The 23,881-nt window shown below is 41.4% G+C and overlaps 1 protein-coding gene across 1 annotated transcript; it reads left to right on the forward strand.

Annotated features, from left to right (window-relative positions):
• The first annotated feature begins 246 nt into the window (after positions 1–246).
• Positions 247–22,211, forward strand: GPI (glucose-6-phosphate isomerase). The gene is made up of 18 exons (XM_082290338.1): positions 247–430; positions 4,733–4,823; positions 5,198–5,266; positions 8,050–8,169; positions 10,002–10,085; positions 10,171–10,317; positions 12,053–12,124; positions 13,156–13,200; positions 13,978–14,031; positions 14,920–14,980; positions 16,463–16,506; positions 16,720–16,872; positions 17,202–17,331; positions 17,690–17,766; positions 19,035–19,163; positions 19,599–19,674; positions 19,757–19,823; positions 21,149–22,211. Exons 1-18 carry the CDS (start codon positions 312–314, stop codon positions 21,270–21,272), a joined length of 1,662 nt encoding a protein of 553 aa, XP_082146464.1. The 5' UTR covers positions 247–311; the 3' UTR covers positions 21,273–22,211.
• Positions 22,212–23,881: the final 1,670 nt, after the last annotated feature.

Genomic DNA, 23,881 nt, shown 5'->3' on the forward strand with positions numbered 1-23,881 from the left:
TCACAGGGGAGGTACAACCGGGGGCGCTGCGCGTTCCCCGGGGCCCGCGGCCCCCGCTCCGGCCTCGGCCTCGGCTCCGGCTCCAGTCGCCGCCGCCGCCCCCGCGCAGGGACCCGCAGGCCGCTCCTCCCCGCGTCTGGCGCGGCACAGAGGGAACCCCGCGGCGGAGGGAGGGGAGGGGGCCGGGCCGGGCCAGGCCAGGGCGGGGCGGCCGCAGGAGGCCGCGTCGCCGCTATAAAAGCGGAAGCGGCAGCAGCAGCTCCGCTCGCCTTGCTCGGTTCATTCCGCTTTCCATTGCTCATCCCGCGGACATGGCGCTGTCTGGCGACCCCCATTTCAAGAAGCTGGTGGAATGGCACAAGGCCAACTCCTCCAAGCTCGTCCTGCGGCAGCTCTTTGAGGCCGACAAGGATCGCTTCCAGAAGTTCAGGTGAGGCCGGGCGGCCCCGCGGCTGAGTGGGGCAGCGGGCCCTGGGGCTGCCGCGCCCGGGCGGTGCCGCGTGCGAGGCCCTGGGCGAGTGCTGCCGCAGCGCCGGGGCCGCGCTGGGCGGGGGGGCGCGGTGCCGGCCGGGCCCGGGCGGGCAGAGCTTACGTGGCCCCCGCTCCGCTCGCTCCCCCCGCGCAGCCCCGGGCGGGAGCGGGGCCCGGCGGGGAGCGGATGGCGCACGACCCGCGGTGCTGTGCCCGCCACGGCGGGGCCGCGCCAGGCGCTGCGAGGCCGATGGCGGCCCGGGCACATGCGCCAGTAGCGCCGCCGGGGGGCCGGGCCGGGGGCGGGGGGAGCTCCTTGCAGCCCCTGAGGGGCGGCCGCGCCGCCTGCCCTTGACTCATCCTTGCAGCAGGGTACGTGCCGGGCAGCACAGCGCCCGCTGCTCTTGCACAGCCGCACTGTGGGACCGGCACTCGCAGCCTCTCGCACCCCGTGCTTAGTCATGATAAGCTCTTCGATAGAATCGCGAGGGGCCGTGCATCCCTGTGAGCCCCCTCCGCCCGTACGACCCTGCCCTGAGACGGGCAGCGGGGGCTGTTGAGGAGGTTTAGCCCTCCCTCGCCTCACGCGATCGCTGCTACAGAAAATGCCTTGCAGCGCGTTTTGGTAGAAGAGGAAGTAACAAGTGGAAGCATGGTGATAACGTTCAGCGCCTTCATCTTGTGAAGTGGGACTCGTATTTTTTGCACGCTGGAGACCGTGCTGAGAAGGCACGTGTGTGGTTACGTTGTTGTACTATAGCAGCAGTCGGAAAAGTCTAATATTATGAGACGCATCCCAGATTTGAGTTTTAAAGTGAGTCTGGGTAATAGAGGCAAACTCACCCTCTGTTCTAGAGTGTTGTGATAAGACTTGGTGTGTGCTTCAAGCTTTTCATTACTGTCCTGCGTAAAGGGATTCTTTTCCCCTTTTGAGCTCATTAGAAAATTCTTACATTGTAACTAAAGATTGTATATGAAGTCCTGCATATCAGTATATGAGAGATAAAATACCATTTGCATCGATGGAAAAAGTATGCTAAATTTTTGGAGTACTGACTTCACCTGCCACTTTTAATGTGGCTTTTTATATTGTTAAGAAATTTATCAGTAATATCTTATACAAATCTGCTTGATCCTCACTAGTAGGCCTAGTTCTCGAGGCAAGTTTTTCCTTATCTCCAGTATTTTTTTTGGTGAAGTGGTCTGTACTGAGGTTATTTATTTCAAATAGCTGCCCTAATTCATGTCCTCTTGTGCTGCCCATAAGTAAACAGTTGAAGTGTCTTAAGTTTACTTCATCTATCTTAATTCTTTTTTTTAATTATTTCAGTCCTGTTTCCTGATAAGTCGTTTCATTCTAGTCTAGGAGAACTTCCTCATAGCAAAGTCCAATTGCAGAGCTGACAGCTTCACTGGTACTCTTACCAGTGCTGGCCACTCTGAGCCAGATCAGCAGGAGGATGGTAGTCAATACCTGTTGAAAACCAAAGTAGTCTGGAGGTTTGGCCACCTGGTCCTGTGTAGTTTGCAACTTCCCTCATGTGAAATTAGACTTTATGAATATTTTTTATTTCTGCTAGATATTGTTGTAAAATCATTGACTCCCTTCCTTTTAGAAGGAAAAGAGAAGCGGTACCCAGGTGAAAGTGCTTCCTGATACTGGTTCAGGAGGAATTTCAGACTGGTGTGAATAGTTTTTAATCTATTTTATATCTGAGCACAGGTATCTTATTTAATATTGTGGGAAGCTTATACTCACTGATTGCGTCCTATAGAATAGATATACAGAAGATTCTTTCTTCCTTTTGTCCTTTTTTTTCCTAGTTCAGAATTTGTATATCCTGTTTTCCTGATAAGAAGTGTAGTCACACCTGTAAGAGATCTTTGCCTTCTTTGCCACCCAAGGTGGTAAGGTCTGGTAGGAGCAGGAGTTCTTATCAACAGGGGTTGTTCACTAGAAACTGCTGGTTTTGAAAGGGTTAGAACAGATATGATGCAGCCATCATAAAATTCAGCAGGTAAGACATATCTGGGTGCTGACAAAGGTACCCCTGATGCAGACAGAAAGCACTAGAATGATGCTCCTGCTGCTTGGCTTGTCCATTATCAAGGATAAGAAAGAGCCTCCAGTGCAAATGGAAAATGTGATGGGAGATGAAATCGTTGAGATGCTGCAGGTTAAGGGCTGCATCACTTAGAAGTGGCTGTGGCTTACGTGACAAGGCTCTTGTCCCCCCTGAGCAGCACTGCCATGAGCTGCTGCATTGCAGAGTGGGTAGTTGGGCAGAACGCAGCTCAGCTGCAGGGTTTGGGGCTTCTGTCTAAACAAAGGGTGGAGGGATCCCTTGCTGTAAGGGCTTAACACAAGATTACATTGTACCCTGTCCGCTTCACCTTGTGCGTGGGAAGTTAAATCTGGTAGCCGTTACTTGATTTGGTTTTGCCTCAAATGTCTTGGGTGGCACACTTCTGCAGTTTCTTCAAATGAGCAGTGGTTTGAATCAAGCCATAATTTCATGAGATACTGTCTTATAGGTCTAGTGAGATTGATTTTCATTCATATATGTAAAAGAATGTATTGTAGATGTAAAACATGTCAAGTAAGCACAAAATCCTTTTCATTGTGGAGTAGAGCACTGGGAGAGGCTATCATCCGCAGTTTAATACAGGGGAAGCATTCCTAAACTTAAACTGAAGAAGTGTTAGTATACCAATGATGTTGATGTATCATTAGTGAAATGTGTTCAAGTCTGAGATGTGTCTGTAGATAAATGGCATCGAATTTCAAAGACTTGTTCTTATTTTTCTTCTGTATCAGTGAATAGCAAATGTGGTGGGTGAGACAAACCAGTCCTTCCTTTAGCTAGCGATATCCCATGGATCCTAGTGCTGAGTGGTCAGGGGAAATTTCAGGATCACTGCTGGCAGCCTGCTGAAGAGAACGGTGGTTAAAAGCATTGATACTGCTTTTTCTTGTTTGTCTGTGTTCTCATTTATTAAAGAAATGTGGTTCTAAGACTGTGCTTGAAGACACCTTCCTTTCCTTATTCACTCATATACTTTAAGACCATAAAAAGGATGTTATTGTTAATGAACAGTTAATGAAGTTAACAGTTAGTGAAACCACTGAAATGTTAAGGCCTTGCTGGTTATTATAGTTATTGCAAGTTCAGCTCCATTCTTCCTTTGAAGAATCATGCCTGCTCTGTCATGTTATGTATGAATAACAATTACGTGATGGTGTGTCCCTGTGAAGTCTCTGGCATATGTGGCAGCTGAAATGACAGAGCATGTTTCTGTGCTCAGGTATTGAGAAAGAAAAAGAAGGGGAGACAATGAACAAGGCAGAAACACTGAGAATTTTGATGGCTGCAATTTCCTGGGGGGGGGGGGGGGGGGGGATGGGTGTGGAGCAACAGGGAGAGTAAGATGTGCTTTTATCAAAGGCTGACTTACAGAATTCAACCCTTCAGTTAGAGTAATTGCATAGATTTGGTTGGAAATGATTGCGAAGAAGAAATTGAAGGTAAAAATCCAGTGTTGTAAAGGCCTAGAGGAGCTGTAGAACCTATCACATAGATACACGGATAGTAAATACAAATGGGCTCACTTGGTTTCTACTGGGCTACCATTTCTGTGTTTCCTCTCAGATGTGGACATACAAGTGCCTGTATTCTGAAGGGTTAGGCTGTAGCTTGCAGATCATTAATTAAATAATTTGGAGACATCCACTGAATCAATGAGGACTGTGAGACTAAACCATGTACAAATGGGGTTTAATTCTGTATAGTAGTTGACAGAATGCTTCTGGTACATGAAGTTGTACAGATTTTTAAATTAGACTTGTTGAAGACTTGGACCTGTAGGAAGACAGTTTAATTTTCCAGCAGCAGAAGAATGTGACAAGCTCTTTACTGATAATACATAAGGAAAAGGTTTATTATTGCTAGAGAATGCTGGTGGCTCAGTGGAAACAGTATTTGATTGTCCAACTATACATCAAACATACTTCACTGTATTTGGGTTTTCACAAGCAGAAAGTGGACACTGTAATTCAGGTTGTTGAAAAACATGGTTTTCAAAAAAAACAGCAGTCATTTTATAAAACTTGTTGGGCAAATTGGTCACTCACATCTTCTTTAATAACTTAGTCTAATTAGGTTTCTCATTATTTTGTAATCTATAGTGGAGTTACTATTGTCTTGCTTAAAAGAGCCACCCTTCAGGAATGTGCAATTAAACAATCTGTTGGTTTTGACAGCTTGACCTTGAATACTGACCATGGGGATATCTTACTGGATTACTCCAAGAACCTTGTTACAGAAGAAGTGATGAAAATGCTGATGGAACTGGTAACTATTTAAGATCTTGCATTAATGAACAAAATAGTTTTTACCTGCAACTCACTATTCTAGCACCATTTATAAACATTAGCTAACAAGTTAAAAGGCATCTGTTTACAAATCTTGGCAGGATTCAAATTCTTGCATTATCATGTAGCCCCAAGTTACAAAGCCATTTTTCAATGCAGATCTGCATAAAAATACTTATTTTAAAAAAGGAGAATCTTTTTTTTTAACCTAGAATCTAGTGGGTCATTTAATCCATCATAATTTTTGTTTCCCTGTCTTGTGTTAAATGTTCATGCTCCTTAATGTAGCTGGACCTTTGTAGTGCATGTTGACTTACCACTATTTTAAGAGGAATCTGTATTTACCTTTCTCAGGCAAAGTCAAGGGGTGTGGAAAGTGCCAGAGAGCGCATGTTTAGTGGAGAGAAGATCAACTTCACTGAGGTAAGGCTATTTCTGTCCGTGGTTCTTTCCACTTTAATTGTGCCTGTGTATTGTGGATGTTTATGCATCTGTGTAAGCAAAGTCCTGAAAAAACTTACTTTAAATATTCCTTTGAAATGCTGAGTGGTTGTGATGTTTGCTGCACTGTTTCAAGAGAAAATTTTAAAGTTCTTGCTAAAAAACTCCTTCCTTCAGTGTATCTTATTTTAGATGTTTTGGTGGTATTTTTTTTTTCTCTTCCCTCTTTTGTAGAGAGGAAGATGAGTTAGACCTTGCAAAGGGCATGGAGCAGAGTATTGCATTCCAGGTATCCCTTAAATGCTTTTGCCTAATGTTAGTGTTCATAAAGCTTAGTAAACTGCCTAAAGGGTGTGAGGGAGGCTTGTGTAAGACTTTCTGCTTTGGGCTGTGATGCTACTTGTCTTTGGGTACATTTGAAAGTCAAGACTATAAACAATCTTGGGAAATTAGCCATGTATTTCAGTAAGAGGATGAGTACCTTCCTCTTTTTGTAGATCTGAAGGTTGTAGTTATGGTTAAATCTTTACTAAAACATACAGAAAGCCAACTGTACTTTTTCTGGTATTAAAAATAGGATGAAAACTGAGTACTCAACAGCATAGTGGGTTTAATTAGTCTGCATTAAAAATTAAGGCTACTTAGTATGTTTGAGTCAAATTCAGAGAAACCAGTATTTCCTTTGACTTTGCTTAAAATCAATCAATAGCCAACAGCTTGTGCAACTTGGCAGTTGGACATTGTATTGTTTGTGAATGATTCATGTTTGTAAAAAGGCACAGACACAAACATACAGTTTCACTGGAGAAATGGTTCCTGTTCCTTCTGTGTTGATGCCTTCAATTTGCAGATGTAGCTAGAGAAAAAAGAAAGCGGGGAAAGAGGGTGAGGAGTCTTAAATCTGTTTGGAGGGTTGTTTTGTCAGATACTGCCTTTCACTAGCCTCACATAACACAAATTATTACAGGGTTAGCCCATGTCTCACTATATATTATAGAGTTGTTCTTTGCTGTGTATTGAGAGCAGGTGTAGCAGCTGAAGTCTCAGAAGGATGCAATTTTCACAGAAAGCACCTAAACACAATATTGAACTGTGATATGTTTGGCTTCTGCTGCTAGTTCCCTCTTTTCCTACTGTCTTGATGCCACTTGATATATCTTAAAAGTCTAGAAATGCTTCTTTTTTTATCAGGCTGTTTCTCAGTTGCTTCTTTCCAGTTCAGAAGTTGACTTAGAGGGGGTTTGCCTAATTTTTCTGTTTGTATAGAATATCAAATCAGGTTCATTTGGCTCTGGAGCTTGTGGACAATGTGAAATTGTCAGATGTTAAGCAGGATGCTGTCAAACAGCATGAATAAACCTAAAGCAGTAAGACATAAGGGAGCTGCTTGACGGCAAGAACTGACTCGTCCACTACTCTTGATCTGCTTTAGAACATTTTTTGGATATTTGTCTGAAGTATTTTAGACTTGTCTGTACTTGGTGCTGCTGGCGTTGACTGCATGGTGTGTGCTTATGTGGAAATTCTTTATAGTGCACCTGTGTGTGTTGGTGCCAGGTGTTTGTCCCAGACGAGTTAAAACTTGGAGCTTGATATGGTACAAAGAGCATTACAGGGTAACTCATCTGAACACTCATCACTGGGACAGTCTTCATAGCCTACATGATGTTTAGGGAATACTTCTGCTTAACCATAGAGATCAGGTCAAGTATGATGACTGCTCTTGATTAGACAAAGCATCCTTCAAGCCTGATAGTGAGCAGTACTTACCAAATACCATCCCATGGCTGAGTGCTGCAAAAAAAATTCTCTGTCCACCCCAAATTTGAGTGGATATACTTTAATTAGCAAATGAAAGAGGTTTTTTGTATTCCATGTCAGTAATCACAAACTCAATGATTTTTGAATTAGCATTTGGTATTTAAGTCATAACTTGGCAGTTCATACTGTCTGTGTTGTCTTTGTCTCACAATGCCTCTCATTGTAGTAAGGAACAATGAGGTAGAGCAGACTAATTTTTTAATTTGTTCATTAGTATTGACTAATTCTTTCATTCTAGATTAAAACTGCTATGCTCTTAAACAGCTGAACTGCAGGCCAGATTTCAGTGCTTTGCATTATGTGTAACTGTGGAGAAGTAATATAAAATGGTGCATGCTAAGAAATTTTTTGTCTTAAACACAACAGCTGCCTACATATTTGGTGTGCAAGTGTTCAGGCAACATTTAATTGTGGGCAGTGGATGGAGGAATGTGGCTATTGTATCTGTTGTTGTCAAATGTTTAAGTTATTTGTCTCTTCCTGTATGAAATGGTCTACTTGGGATAATTGAGAAGATGCCAGAGAAAATAACTTCAGCTGCTTGTTGTAATTGATTTTTCACTATTGTCATCAATAAGAAACAATTTCATTCTTGCGTACCTAAAGCATGCCAAAATAAAGATCACTGAGTAGTGAATATTGCTGAATTCTGAACTTCAATCTCTAAATGCTTTTAAAGGGATTTCGAGCCTTTTATCCCAAGTAAACTATTACTTTGCATATTGTGCTATCATAAGCCCCCTGCACTGAGTTGAAGTGAGAGGGTGATTGAGGTAGCTGCTGATGTGTGTATGTACACACACTGAAAATACTGCTCCACTAATCGCAGTTAATCTAAAGGAGTTTTAAATCTTGAGGATTGTACTTGCCTGCTGGATGGGGCATCTGAGGCCCTGGGGTATAACTGGAAAACACTTGAGCTTGATTTCTTTCCTTTGTTTCAGAACCGAGCTGTGCTTCACATTGCTCTGAGAAATCGCTCCAATGTGCCAATCCTTGTGGATGGGAAGGATGTTGTTCCAGAAGTAAACAAAGTGTTGGACAAAATGAAACATTTCTGTCAGGTATAGTACCACCACAGCTTATTTTTCATATATTTGTTCTATACGCAGCCAGGTTCTTACATGTGTATTGTGAAGTGTTGATTGTACCCTGGTTCACATGAATTATTGTGTCCTTCTTTGAGACTTATGATACTTCTGGCTCAAGCATGGAGTTGGAGCTGGTTTTATTGATTCACTTTTTTCTTTCTGTTTCCAGTTTTGTTTATCTTTAATGGGGTCCCTAGATCTTGCTCTTTCAGCAGTCATCTTGTGTGTACTTTGGAGGTCTTGTAAATCATTAAGTACCATTCAAATATTACTTTATTTCTTGCCAATTTTTCAACTAATTGGCTGCATGAGGTAGAAACTGCCTCTTAACATTTGTGTAAAATCAGGAGAGAGGTAGAAGTTCCCAGCTCAATTGCTATTTGATTATGCTCTATTTAAATAGTTTCTTAAGGACCTTCTGGTTTTAGGTCAAATTACTTTGATTTTACTGTTTGCACTAAAAACTCCCTGAGTAGTTTTAATGTGTTTTAAACAAGGCTGTGAGGTCCTGGACCTGCTTGCTTGCTGTTGTGAGCCTTATGCAGGTGGTAGTGCCCTGTTTAACTGCCAACTCATACTTCTAACCTATGCAAAATGAGCTTGCAGTCTGTCCATTTCTTAATGATAAGTTCCAAAATCACAGTAACTGGCACCAGCTGGTGTGAATTTGGTACTTTCCTCATATGCTGTGAGAATTGAATGGCCATGGAAATTCAGTGGTGTCTGCCACTGTAGGATTTCTAGCTGATTAAGGTTTTGGTAGTGCAAAACAAGAGTTTTCACAGGTGCCATCCTCTTGTTTGCTGTATGATTTGAATTATCAAAGCCTGTGAATATCATTTTCTATGCAGATATATCTTCTCTGCAAAATAAAAAATCATGTTAAGCAGTTTCTTTGAAAATACTAACAAATATGCTGGTTCAGTCACTTACTTAGCAGATGGGATTTTAAGACTATGTATCCTCTATGAGGTAGAGGAATGCTGTATATTAAAATTGCATTTTCTGTTTGGAAAAATGAAAAGCTTAAACATTTGTAGTAAAGGAAAGCAAGTACCAGCATAACCAAGTGCTTTGTAGAAAAATTGCTTTAGACCTGGGGAATGTACTTGGAAGTATTCATGATACTAGAAAGATTGCTTTTGTGACTGGAACAGATTGAATGCATAGGTGGTAGATGATGGACAAAATTCAGTGTAGAGTTTATTTAATGATTGTGATTTTGTTTTGAAACTCAGTGACTCTTAAAGAACAAGAACAGAGCAGGAACTTGCACCATGTGCTGTTAAGGTGAAGCCCAGAAATAAATCCTAATGCAAAGCATACTTGCAATAGAAAAGCTTTTAGAATGTCTGGTTTGCCAGTAAATCTCTTATCTCTGACTTTACTAATATTGTCTTCCAGTTCAGTTGGTGAAGTTTTTGCTAGTTAGACACTTAAAGAGCTGCTTCAGGTTCAAATATTTGTTGTAAATAATTTAATGCCCAAGATGTTTTCATTTTTGGATAGATGTCTCTTGCTTGGGCAAGCACTGTAAGTGCTACAGCAATCCACACAGAAGGGGAGAGTTTAACTTCAGTAAGTGTTAGAAGTAAAAACACACTGCAACATCAATCTTAGACATAACACAATGTCTAGCTACGAAGGTAGACCTGACTATAGGCCTTAAGGTCTGGAGGCTTGAAAGCTGTCCTTGTCAACTTTCTACAACAATACCTGAAAACAAAGCCTATTTCCAGGGTTGGCATCACTAGCTTTAGTAAGTATAAAATGGTCATTGCATTTTTATTTTTTTCTTGCCACAGAGGGTCCGTAGTGGTGAATGGAAAGGCTACTCTGGAAAGGCAATAACTGATGTGGTCAATATTGGGATTGGTGGCTCTGACTTGGTAAGCTCCTGACTTCTATGCACCCTGCACATCTTTGTGTGCATGCTTACAGTGAGGATAAAATCTAATTGTGGCTTCTATCCAGGGCCCTCTGATGGTAACTGAAGCCCTGAAACCGTATTCCAAGGGAGGCCCTCGTGTCTGGTTTGTGTCCAACATTGATGGTACTCATATAGCCAAAACCCTGGCTGAACTTAAACCAGACACTACTCTCTTCATCATTGCATCAAAGGTATGTCTGATACAAGCACTGCCTGTGACTTGCTCTGCCTGTAAAGAATTCAGTCAGAAGAGATGTCTGTCCACAGGAATGTCTAGATCAGGGGCTTCCAGTGTGGATTATTTCTAAACAGGCCTGTTGTGATTCTTTCTAAACTTGCAGTACAGGCTTGTGTTGTTGCTGAAATACTTGGGGATCTGTAAGTCAAGTGCTGAGAATTACTTTACCTAAATAAGATACATGAAAAATTTCATGTTGTCTGGGATTTATTTCTCAGTCAATCCAGGTTTCAGTTTTATTCACAAAAGTTTGTTTTCCTGCACTTCTCTGTAGGTGGAGTGTAGGATCCAATGTCATTATTTCTTTGAAATTCTGTATGTTCCTTAATTCCTAAATGTCTTTTGGTCCTTTATTTTAAGTACAGTGTTACTTGTTAAGTGTTCTGGTTTTTTGCATTAATGAATTGCATGTAGTTTTAAGAATCTCCATTTTATTTTAGGGTAGTCACAAAATACCTTCACCTAAATAACTTAAATGCTGAGTTATTTGAGTGCTATAAATACTAAGCTGCTTTACTTAAAGAGGTGAAGATAGTCAGCTGGTACTTCATAAGATGACACTTATTTCTGATTACAGATTGAATAGCTGCCTTTAAGTCTTGCCTTGCTAAGAGCTTACTCTGTAAGCATAATTGCTAGCAGCCCTCTTCCTCTGAGGAATGCTTCTGTCTGAGAAGAGGAAAGAGGTGGAGACAAACTTCATGGTTATGTAACTCGGGTTGTCTTCATTTGTAAAGTACAGTAGAACCTTTCTGCTGTTGGAGACAATCTGCAACAAATGAACATGTGTGCAGTGCTGGCCATGCTCTGCACAGTGCTCATTATCTTATCTTGGCAGTGCTGCAGCTGAGCAACAGCTTATGGAATAATAAGGAAATTACACAAAGTAATACTAATGGTCACTTGGAATAATTGAGTCCAGGGATCACGGTTCAAAGGCTTAGAAAACTGCCAAATTGAAAGAGTAACACTTGAGTTTGTTTGCCAGACTGTAGTTAGATAATTGGATATATTTGGAAGAGGATGAATGGCATTTTTTTCTTTCCATAACAGGCTTATGTTTCATAATGAAATATTTCTGAGATGGATGAGAGTAGGATGAATCTAACATTCACCCTTAAAGCTAAATTTTGATGGCTGAGTAAATCAGAATGGTTGTAGATACTTGCAAAACTGCATGACTGAACTTCTGTGCACACTTCATGAAGCAGGAAAATGTTTTCCTCTAATCAGTGAAAAATTATGACAGTCTTGGCAGAAATGAGTGTTCTTCCATGAAAAAGTAAGAATTGAAAAACAATAGGACAATCAGCTTGGTTATCCTGTTTTGATGTTCAATTAGTTTGTTTTTAGTTGAACAGTAAAACTTTAGTCTCTTACTAAAAAATTAAAGACCTTATTCTCAAGGTTTTGCAGAACAGTTTGGGGAGTGGGAAGGTAGGAGACAGGGGATAATTATTCAGATCTCAGATACATACTAGTTTAAAACAAGATGGGTAAATCTAGCAATATTAGTGTTTACTGGATTCATAAGCTGGCTTTTTTCTGTAATCTGGCAGCAGCCGTGTATTAAGAACATCTAGAATCGCTCTGCTCTGGTTATCTGAACATGTGATGCTTTAGTAACCTGAAGTTGTTTCCATTTTAAGAACAGTATTTTATTTATTTGCTTGCTTTCCAATGTGCAGACTTTCACCACCCAGGAAACCATCACCAATGCAGAAACGGCCAAAGAGTGGTTCTTGCGTGCTGCTAATGATGTAAGTCTGAGATGTTTAGCTTAAGTAACAGAATGCAACAGCTTTTGTTGTGCAATTTCTTCATGATTATTCTGTGTGCTTTGGAGCAAAGCCAGTAATTGCCCAAACATAAGCTTAGTAAATTATGTACTTAGATCATTTCAGTACTTTGTTAATGACTGACCATTTTGTCCAATCAAAGTGATAAACCCACTAGTTTTTCATTATACATAGTTGTCATGTATCGTTCCTCCAATCTTGCCTGTTGAGTAATGGAGTGTAGTGTGTGCCTTAGAGCTGACCAATAATTTGGTAGAATGACTGATATTGAAAACACAAGAATACTGTGTATGGCATTACCTTTAAATTGTTGCCAAGTCTTTAAAAACTAGAAATGAAGCTATGGTTGGAATGATACACTGACATTTCTCTGGCAGATGGCTGTGCTATGAATAGAAACCTTGTATTTGTCTCATTCTCTCCTTTTTCTAACTCTTAAAAGGAAAAAAGCAGATACTGCCTGTTCAGGTAATTAAGATGGTCTGTAACCTGTTCCAGTCAGGGTGACTGTACTTAGTTTGAAAGCTGGGCTTTGAAATTCCTCCTTACACTACTGTTCAGACAACTCATTTTTGTTCACCAGAACACCTTCTGAAAGACTGGTCTAAATCTGGAGCTTGACCTTTATCAGTAATTCAAGTTGTCTTGGTTTCTTGACCCTGGCTGGAAGGGCAGTGGATGTATGTTGAGCACCATCTGCTCCAGAGCTGTGGTGGTGGTGTACAGGCTGATAACAGACTCTGAAGGAGAGGGTGTGCCCCTCTCAAGAGGGAATGCTTCTGGAGGGCTTGGTGAGAATGTCATCAGAACGTTCTCTTTGGGTGTGCTGCCAAATCCCAAGCTGAATCTGAATAAGATGATTACAAATTAGTAACACAGAAACAACTGATGATAGTCAACAGCTTTTTGTTTAAATGGTAGCAGATCAGCTTTATAACCAGAAATGAAAAGAGTTATATTCTAGATCTAACTGTGTGTTTATTTTTCTTAAGCCTTCAGCTGTGGCCAAGCACTTTGTTGCCTTGTCTACCAATGCTGTAAGTATAGCCAATCTAGTGTATTTTTCCGATGTACCTTTAAGACAGCCTTACTTTAAAATCCAGTAGGGAAGCCTATCTTTTAAGACGCTTGAGTACCAAATTTCAGCATTCCTCTTGAAAGGAAGCCTTTTTTTTTCTACTCAAAGTAACTGAAACACTTCTAGAGTATTGAACTGTACCAAGACAGAACCTTGATTATAGATATATGCTTTTTCTGCTAGAGCTTTAAATCTGAAATTGAGAGCTCTTATGCTTGAAATGACTCCTGTTATTAATGAGTGTTACCTCTAATTGCTTAAGTGTGTGTGTGAATGCAGTTACATAAACAAATGTTATTCTAAACTCCAGGTAGGAGCAGAAGTAGTGCAGGCAGTTTGAATAAAGCTTATGATGAGCACACTGATGTGGTGCTTCATTAAAAAGTATGAAGTAGAGTGACTGGCAGCAATTAGCACAACACTGCAGTCATTGACAGGCTGTCAGGGACTGACATTATGGTTCTCTTAAATGTAAACTGAATGTCAGTCCAGCTTTAACTTTATGGCCACTTAGATTCATCAGAAAATGAATGTATGCAGTTTTTAATAGTGAGTAGTGATAGTTATTTCTGGAAATGAAAATGTAATTTTTGTGATAGATGCTACGCATTTTTTAAAATAGATGTAGTTGTGGTATTGTTTGTTTAATAGATACCTAACTTGTGTTTGTTTGCTTGGTATAAAACTTTTTATGACTGCTGGTTTTACTTACGGTGTTTTTACATGTTTATTTTAGCCTAAAGTTAAAGACTTTGGAATTGACCCAGAGAACATGTTTGAGTTTTGGGATGTAAGTAAATGTCTAATATTATGTGGTAGATGTTAACTGTTAGCTTTTTCTGAGGCAAATAAGAGGATTCCAACTAGATGTCTGGAAACTGCAAAAGCACCTAAATTATAGGAGTTGTGTTCAGTGCACTGAAATACCTGAAAGCCCTTAACTAAAGGCAAATTGAGAACTCTTACCCATTCTGTTAAAATCCTCCAGTCAAAAGTCTGAAGAGGAGTCTTCTATGTTCTTAGCTGTCTAATCAGCTGTTGAGTAACAGGAGATAGTCTTGGCTTATTCCTCTGTGTGAGTAGTTATTATAAGCTGTGACATTTGCCTGTTGGTGTCTATGGTATATAACCTAGGCCTGGTAAAGGTCAGGCTTCAGAAATGGGAGCCTGATTGGAGATTTTGTAGCAGATGCGTATTTTAAGTATACTGCCCTTAGTCTTGGTCCTTATACTTAATTAGAAACAGGTTGGTTTGTCTCATTGACTAATTGCCTGACAAATGAGCGGCTGTTCAGAAGTTTTCTGAAATGCTACCTTTCCTAAGTGTCAGAATTTTGCTGAAGCAGGCTTTCCCTGTAGAAGAGTGATACTATGAAAGCAGTTATATAAGCTGCCAATTCAGGATTTGGAAGTGAACTTGCATTAAGGTATCTACTTCAACAGATGTTCTAAAAATTGGACAAGTAGGATAACTTCAGACTCTCAGAAAAGGCATACTTAAGGATTCATTAGGGTGCACTGTAAAGTGCAGGTTCCCTTGGCTGTGCCAAATATATACGGTGAACTATCACCAGAAAGAGTATTGATTTTGCTGGGAACAGTCTGAACACATGCTGCTGTTTTCTAATAGTTTGAATGTAAAAGCCTTGCACTTCTGTCAACCATCTCTTGTTTGCAGTGGGTTGGTGGCCGCTACTCCCTCTGGTCTGCCATTGGTCTCTCCATTGCCCTGCATATTGGTAGGTATTCCTGTGATGTCACCATGCCAAGAATTGCTTGCTTGCTTCAGGAATATGGAGTATGTTAACAATAGTAGATTGTGAGTCAGATTTGGGGCAAATCCTATTTACCTGCCTACTCTAAGTGGTTGGATGTGGGTGCTAAAAAATGACGTGGAATGCAATGGAAATGTTGATATTTTAGTACTGCAAATACAGTTTCAGAAATTACCCTGTACTTGGGTACGAGTAGTTAAATTCCATTGCTTTAGTTACATAGCCAAAAGTGCCTGATTTATGTAAAGCTGTGTCAGTGTTGAAAATCAGACTTTGCAACTGGCATTCCTAAACTTGAGGTAGAATATTTAGTATCTGTAAGTATACACACGCTAAACACCAAAATCCTGTCTCCAGGTCTGCATATGAGCTCTGTTTAGCATTGTTAACTATCTCTGTCTCCTATTAATTCCTTTTGTTCCCAGTACTTTGTCTAGGCTATCGGGCCTGATGATTGCATTTGTTCCCTCATCACTGCTTTCAGATGTTTAAAGTCTGAACCTATAATGTTGTTTATTTTTCTAGACAAAAGTTAGAATTCTCTTAGACTGGGGTTAAAAGAATAACGTTGGGTTTGCTGTTTTTTGGAATTATATGAATAGGAGTTTTCATGTGTAAAAAAAAGTATTATAAGAGCAAAATAAGCAAGTCAGGCACCTCCTGTTTTGTCTGCAATAAACTATTCATTGCTGCTGTCAGACAGATTTGGTGCCGAATGCTGATGTGCCAGCCTATCTGCACTTCTTAGACCCCTCATCTCCCACAGCTGGCCTCTGACCATAGGTAGAGCTGCTGCTTTGATTCCAAACGCTTCATCTCCTAATTGCTATGTAAGAATCAGGATTTCTGTTTTTGCAGGAAACACTAGCCTTAGTGAAACTATTCATTTGGGAAAGTGAATGGAGGTTTAAATACCCTATGAAGCAAAGAAAGCTCAGGTGAATAGTTAAGAGAGAAGAGGAAAGGGAGGGGTAGCCTTTTTCTTTGAGAATATCTTATTAGAGCTGTTTTTCCGCACACAGGTGCAGAAATCCCTGCTGTACTAACCTTGCTCTGGTTTTTTGGGGATGTCTCTTCCACTGGCTGTGAAGTGTTGAAATTTTCAGACTTGCTGAAAACTCTGGCCTCAAAGCAGCCTCTGTATTAAATGCCTCTGTTTTCCTTCTAGTTGTTCATTCTGCCTGAATGGAGATTTTAGGCAAAGGTTTTTGAATCATGTTTCATGAAGTTGGGCTTGCTCTGAAGTCTGGGCTTCAGGCATAAGCAAATATCTGGCTTATGGGATGCAAATTTCAGGAGAAGTCTTAAGTGCAGCTTTAAACTCGATTAGTAGTTGGGAGCCCTTGCTGCAAACAGGGAATCAAAACTGTTTCACAATTGTCTCTATAAGAAAAATGAAGTTTCAGTTCTAATAGTAAATACAAACTGACTTCTTTCCATTGTTAGGTTTTGACAACTTTGAGAGTCTGCTTGCTGGAGCCCACTGGATGGTGAGTGTGGGATGCCCATTTCAGATGTTCCTCTTTTAGACTTGTTAGTAAGGAAACTGAAGGCAGGTTGGTTTCTAAAGTTCAGCTCCCCATGTCCTCTTGACAGTTTGTGGGAAGTGCTCATTGGATCAACACAACAATAAAAACAATGTAGGAGTTGGGAGGGATGGCAGCTGCTTTATCAGAAGTGTAACTTTCCTTTGTGTCACATAGGATAATCACTTCCACACTGCCCCCCTGGAGAAGAATGTGCCCGTTCTGCTGGCCATGCTGGGGGTGTGGTACATCAACTGCTACGGCTGTGAGACGCACGCCTTGCTGCCCTATGACCAGTACATGCACCGCTTTGCTGCCTACTTCCAGCAGGTAGGGCTCGGCAGAGCAAGGCTTCCTACAGCAAAGTGAAGATAAGCTTCTGTCCTGGTTCAGGGACCTGAATGCATGTGTCAGTTAAAACTGTGGTCACTTAATTCATGTAATCAGCTGCCTAAAGAGCCTGGTGCCAAGATCAATATCAGCTTCTTTGCTCACTTAAAGACATTTTCCTCATACCTCTGTTATCTTGATGTCCATAAATTAGGCAGCTGTATCCCTGATGCTTAGAAAATTTCTCTAAACAAGCACTATTTATTGTAGGTGAAGTATGTATGGAAACTTGTACTGATACTGAGTGGTCCTGGCCTTCCCTTCTTTAGGGTGATATGGAGTCTAATGGCAAGTACATTACCAAGAAAGGCTCTCGTGTGGACTACAGCACTGGCCCTATTGTGTGGGGAGAGCCTGGCACCAATGGGCAGCATGCTTTCTACCAGCTCATTCACCAAGGTAAACAAATTATTAAATACCTTGTTCTGGAATTAAAGTCTGAACGGCTACAGAGCTGCAAGAGTCTGCAGAGTTTGCACTTGTTTAGAGGTTGGAGTCTTATCTAACCTAGCATCACATTGCTATGGGATTTTTAATTAGTGGCTTGTGAAGGCTGGTTTTAGCTACAATAAGGTGGTCAAATACAGCTGAAACTACTGAGCTGTATTGTTACTTAACCCTGCTGCAAATAATAATGCTCTTCCCTAAGGCTTTTGAAAATGACTGAGTCTGCCAGTAACTCTGAAAATGGGGTGAGAAGTAAAGGTTTTTCTAAGACTTACCTGTTGCAGGGTTATTGACCTGGCTTTTCTTACAGGAACTCGCATGATTCCCTGTGACTTCCTGATCCCAGTGCAGACCCAGCACCCCATCAGAAATGGCTTGCATCACAAGGTAAGTTCTTAGTTAGGGCACCATATTTATTGTGGCTCAAAGCACTGAAGCTTGGTATTGCATTGTGTGATATTTCTAAATGTCCCTTTGAAACTGTACACAAAGGCTCTGTCAACATTCACAATAGATTTAAAAATATCGCATGTTATATGTAATATATAATGCTGTGGTATGTTTATTCTTGAAGTATTTGCAGTGACAGCTCTTGAGGCAGCTCAGTGGTGTTTCCTGTGGGCCTACTGAAGCTGGAAAGAGTTAAGCAATTAAGTATTTGGAGAGAACTCCTTGAAGAATTGTAAGGAATGTAATTCTTGCAGAGTAGGAGGAAGCAAATTCTCAGACCTGATGTGACAGCATCTCTGAGGAAGCTTTCAAGTCTTAAATTCTAGGACAAAATTTGGTGAATATAATGGTATGGGTGGAGTGATGGCCCTCTGCATAGATGTTTTTAACCTGTCCAGTTTTTAGTTTAATGTATCATCTGACTAAGGATTTTCAATGAACTAAGATTTTTCTTAACTTCAAAGGTGGAAACATGTTCAGGTCAACTATTTACTGCATACTTCAGAAAAAGCATCTTTACTCACTGCATTTCAGTCTTGTCATGATTTCAGTATACAAGTGCTATTTAAATTGTGTAATAGTAGTTTTTCATCAAGTAACACCAAATACAGGTGAAAATTTAAAGTATGACTTCTCAAAAGAAGGGGAGAAAAGATTTCATTTGACTATGAAAAACTTACTGTATCTTCAGGTAAGACAAAACCACAGATAAATTTGCAGGCTAACGTTAGACAGGGAGCATTAAACTAAAACCTTGCAGTGCATTGGTAGGGATTGGTGTGTATGGTAAGCTGTGGGGATTTTCCTGCATACAGATGAGTAAGTACATCTTAGCTGGTTACCTTTGACTAATCTTTGCACATTTCCACATTTTTCCACGATAGGGTGTAGCATGAGATAGTCATAGACTATACTGGGTGAAAGGGCTGTGTGAAGTCCTGGCTCCTCTGGTCTCACTTGCTGCCATGTTCAGCAGGGGCAGGATTCTGGAAAACTGTCTTGGTTGTCTTTGGATATGTGTACTCTAAAATAGTAATTAAGTCTCTTGGCACTCTGAGGTAGGAAGCAATAGCTAAAACTGCTGCATATTTTACTGTCACAGTGTTAAAACTGGCTTGTAAGTCTAGACTAGGTCTTAGTTCAAGCACCAGGTACCACTCTTCCAGCTCTGCAAGGGGTAATTTGTGTTTATTTTTACCTGCTAGATCCTTTTGGCCAACTTCCTTGCTCAGACTGAGGCCTTGATGAAAGGGAAGACGGCTGATGAGGCTCGCAAGGAGCTTCAGGCGGCTGGGCTGAGCGGAGAGGCTCTGGAGAAGCTCCTTCCCCACAAGGTACCTTGGAGGCTCAGGAGGTGCTGTGGTAGTGAGGGCTTTGCTGGGGGCGAAAGGGCAGCTGGGATGGAGTGGCACCAGTGGGACCTTGGCAGGGCACTTGGAACAGGCTGTGAGCAGCACTTTGGCTCTGGAGCGTTTTGGGGTGTTCCAGAAAAGATGGGCTATCTCAGCACTGCCCTAGATTAGTGACTTTTGGGTTACTTCTTGTAGCCCACAGTAGCCAGCAGTGATGCTTGGAGACACATTTTCCATTGTGTTTGTGATAAAACATGGAAGTGATACAATTTTATGGTTGAAGGCCTTTAAAGCTTTCAGGACTTTGTATTTGCTGCTAACGCAAATAGTCCAGTGTGGACTCGAGAATAAAACCTGCAAGTTTCTGATGTAAATTTTACAACATATGAGATGACAATGTAACTCTTGTTTTGAAAGGTCTTTGAGGGAAATCGACCAACCAATTCAATCATGTTTACAAAACTCAACCCCTTCACCCTGGGAGCCATCATTGGTAAGTAAATAGATTTCTCATCTGTGAATGCTAATGAAGACTTTCTGATCAAGTTTATTGATAAATCTCTTTCTGCTTATAGCCATGTATGAGCACAAGATATTTGTTCAAGGAGTTGTCTGGGACATTAACAGTTATGACCAGTGGGGGTAAGTTTCCTTGGTTTGTTTCTTGTATACTTACTGAGAGATTATTGAATCTATCATGAGTTAGAGAAAAGACAATGAAAAAGTTTTATACTTAGAGTGCATGATTATGGGATGGCTTTAAATGAAAACAGATTTTCTGGGGATAGGTTACCATGCCATAATGCATTATGCATAGGTTAGCCATGCATAATGACTTGTAGATAACAATTTTGGCTAAGGACCTCTGTTTAGTTGAATTTTAAAAAATACTATGAATGTAAAAAAGATGCAGTAGTGAGGAAGATAGTCAAGCAAGCTGAACACATGCTCTGAGAATTAGGAAGGGAAATGTCTTTATAGTGTGTGTGGGGGGAAAAAAAATATTTTACCTCTAGAAACATTTAGTAGGCAGTTTGAGTGGCATCTGTTGAGCCACTCAAACTGCCTACTACTGGTGGTCTGATTGACCACCTCTTATTTTTCCTGTACTGGAGAGACAACATTCCTGGCAGAGGTCTGTGTATGTGGGAGCCCTTGGTTTCATGCAGGCTGCATCTGTGACTGAGGGCTGTGCTGGAGCTCCATGAGCACAACAGCAGCTGGGAGGAGTCTGTCACTGTGTCACTTAAAAATGAAAGACTTAATCAGGAGCTAATCAGATTCTTTAATCTGTAGTAATATGAACTGTACAACATACTGTATGTAGGCTTAGGTAGAGGGATTGGGAAATAAGATTTTTCAGGTGCAGCCTGCCTATGCTGTGAGGGGTTGTTTTGAAGAGCATATTTGCTCTACAGGTGTAGAATATCAGTTTACACTAAGCTGCCTTAGTCTTTGTATGTGTTCTTCAGTGCTACGCAACCACAGCATGTTCTATAACTAAATACTGTAGCAGAACCTGCTGGGGATGCTTCCAGGCTGCAACTCAGCTGTTCATTGTTCAGGTGACACAAATCACCTGTGAATGATTTGTGATGAGTTATGAGCACTGTCCTGTTCAACAATGAACAGGAGCCAGCTCAATGTATTCTGCACTGGGGCAGGCTGCAGAACACAAGTGAATACTGAGGTGAAAAGACTCTGCTTAACTTCTAAAACAAAATCTTCACTTAGACATCCTGTAATTTGAGCTGTCTGCTCAGCTAAGCAACTATGAGAACTCCAGTTTTTCATGAATGGCACTGAGTTGAATACTTTGACAGTAATTTTTGAGGGGTAAAATATCAGTGTTCACTGGGAAGTTGCTTTTTTTACCAGCATCTATTTTTAATATCAATGGCTTATAGTAAATACAGTAAGTTGGTAGCACTAATATTGCTTTTTTTCTTTTGATTTTATAAATGCAGAGTGGAGCTTGGAAAACAACTTGCCAAGAAAATTGAGCCTGAACTGGAGTCAGATGCTCCAGTGACATCTCATGATAGCTCAACAAACGGGCTCATCAATTTCATCAAAAAACACAGAGCTTGAAATGAAATACTTGGAGGACATCGACAATCTCACCACCGAATACCCAAATCTGTTGTAGTCGTGCTTTTTTTTTTTTAGCCACTTTAACAAAAATAGCACTTTATGGATGTAGCTCTCTTCACTTGTTGCAGTTAATCTTGTTGCGTCAAGTGTTACAAATGAAGCTAGTTCTGTGAAACCGGAGGTTGTATAGTTGCTTTCTGTTTTTGTGGCTGTTAATCTGTAAAGTGCAACTGGTATATTCCTCAATTCTGATCCCTCAACTTCCTTAAAGATGATCACCTACTGATACTAGAAAACAAAAGGTATGATGGATGAGTAAAACTTCTTCACTCTATCTTTAAAGTGCAGCCCTGGTTACATTTGCCTCACTCACTGTGTAAGGTCCTCTGAAGCCAAGTAAGCTGACTTTTGTCTTTCTGGATTGGTTCTCCTGTAAGCTGGAAACTAGAATGTGTTTAAAGAATCAAATCTACAGCTGTAGGTTGTTTGGTTAGATTTCATCCTTTTTGAGCAAGATACAGATTTTTTTTTTTTTCCCAGTGCTACTGTGAAAATGCAAGTTTACTGAGGTTTGGTAAATGATTTCCTTTTTTGTCTGTAAGCTATGTGGACAGCTATCCAAAAAGGAAGAAAGTTCCTGGAGTGGCAGTGATATCGTAGCTTCTCCAAACAGTTTTCCAGAGTTTGTGAAGCAAAAGCTTGGGATCACGTGGAGAAGAAATGTAATTTTGGTATCCTCCAGGGGCAATTTCTCACTGTTTAATCAGCATCACTGTCTGACAACAGTAATGAGAAAACAGAGAAACCTGCTTGTCACCAAGTTGTTTATCCTTTTGTTCTCTTCTACTCTTGACCTCTTTGCTAGCAAACTGGCATGCTCTGGCTATTGTTCTGTAACACCTTTAATAAAGGTAAGACACAAGCATTGAAAGGAAACTTTGGTTCTCGTACCCTCAACACTGACTGCCCTGTGTGAGCTGGGACCCCTTAGTGCCCGTCTTTGCTGTGCGGCTTCACTGGCTGGGTGCTGAGGGCTGGACCTCCCTGATGTGGCACCTGCATTGTGCTTCACCGTCTGTCTGCAGGGGTTAGGATCGGACCTATGGAGCAATATTTCCGTATGAAGCGTGGTCACAGAAAGAGAAACCCACTAGAGGGAAGCAACCTGTTCTTACATGAGGCTTTAACCCTCGCCTCCCGCTGTGCACAGGTGCTCGGCACAGCTTGCTCCTCTCCCGCCGTGTCCTTGAGCGGCCGGGCCGGACCCGCCCCTCTCCCTGAGGGCGCTCTGGCCGCGCGCGGGGCGCCCCCTGCCGGCGCAGCCCTCAGGGCTCAGCCCGCCGCGTCCCGCCGCCATGAGGGAAGGGTGTGTGTCGGCAGCGTGCGGATGGCCGCCGAGACTGCCGAACCTGCCACCCTCGGGCTTACAGACTGCGCCGAGGGCTGCTCTGTGCCACAGCGCCTCGGGGCTGTAGGCAAACACAGGGATGGAAGCAATGAAGAAGCTTTAAAAAGCTGTTTTTTGCTGGAGTGGTTGAGGCGGCCACAAGTAATGTGTGTGGGAGGGAGTGTGGGTGCATTTTGAAGGTGACACAGTATAAAACTCACATCTGGTTCAAGAACCTGCTGTGAGTGACAGGAATTTTTTGTGGCCTTTGGGGTCTCGCTATTCATTGGTCTGTCCTTACGGGGACTCGGCACTGGTTTCTGACCTGTGCCCTGACACATGTCCTGTGAGGTAACACAGCCATTTTGTGACTCAGGTTTCTTGAGCTCCACTGAACTGGTTTAAATCCTCCTGTTTAATATCAAGCCGCCCTATTCCTGCAAGAATAAAAGTGATTTCTTCATGAATTGTGCTCTGGTAATGAGAAATTCCAACCCATTGAAGTCTATCTGGGAAATTGTAATGGGCATGGTTGAGGTCTGATGAAACTGTATTGGCGTATACAAGACAGAATGAAAGGTAATGATGTGCCCAAAGTAGGCAGAAACTTGTCATACCCCTAAAGTGGTACATGCTCCCTAATCCTCAACCCCATCCATTACCTACAAGACCTGTTCTTCATGAAAGCCTCTGAGGAAATAGTGTGGAGATGCTTCAGCTGATGTAAGTTAAGTTGATATATTTTACATTTGTAATGCTGATTTAACTATATAGTCATGATAGTATTTCAGTGTGAAAACTAATCTATGAAGGTATTTGAGGAGTTCTTGAGAAGGTAATTTCTGTATTCATGGGAAAAATCTGATACTTAAAATTATGCTAAATTCATATTGTATTCCCACTGGACATGTACTTAATATAGATTGTGTGGGTTTGAGTTCAATGGAGGAATATGATAGTATAGCAGTTAATCTAGAAAGACTGTCTTAAAAAGCTATGTGTGTGATGGCATCTTCCAGTCCTTTTGTTTAAAGAGGATTTGGCAGGAATAATCAATAAGTGATCCCTTAGATCTGCAGTGCTCAGGTCATGTGTCTGTATGGATCAGTCAAGTAAAAAGATAGCTTTACCTCATTTCAGGTATAGTGTTTATGTTTAGATGTTCTTGAAATTGTTCTGTTTTGGTAATTCCTGCTGTTATTTTTTTATTTGGCTTCCA

This window comes from Coloeus monedula (genome assembly GCF_965178545.1).
Source record: "Coloeus monedula genome assembly, chromosome: 13".
Classification (NCBI taxonomy): Eukaryota; Metazoa; Chordata; class Aves; order Passeriformes; family Corvidae; genus Coloeus; species Coloeus monedula.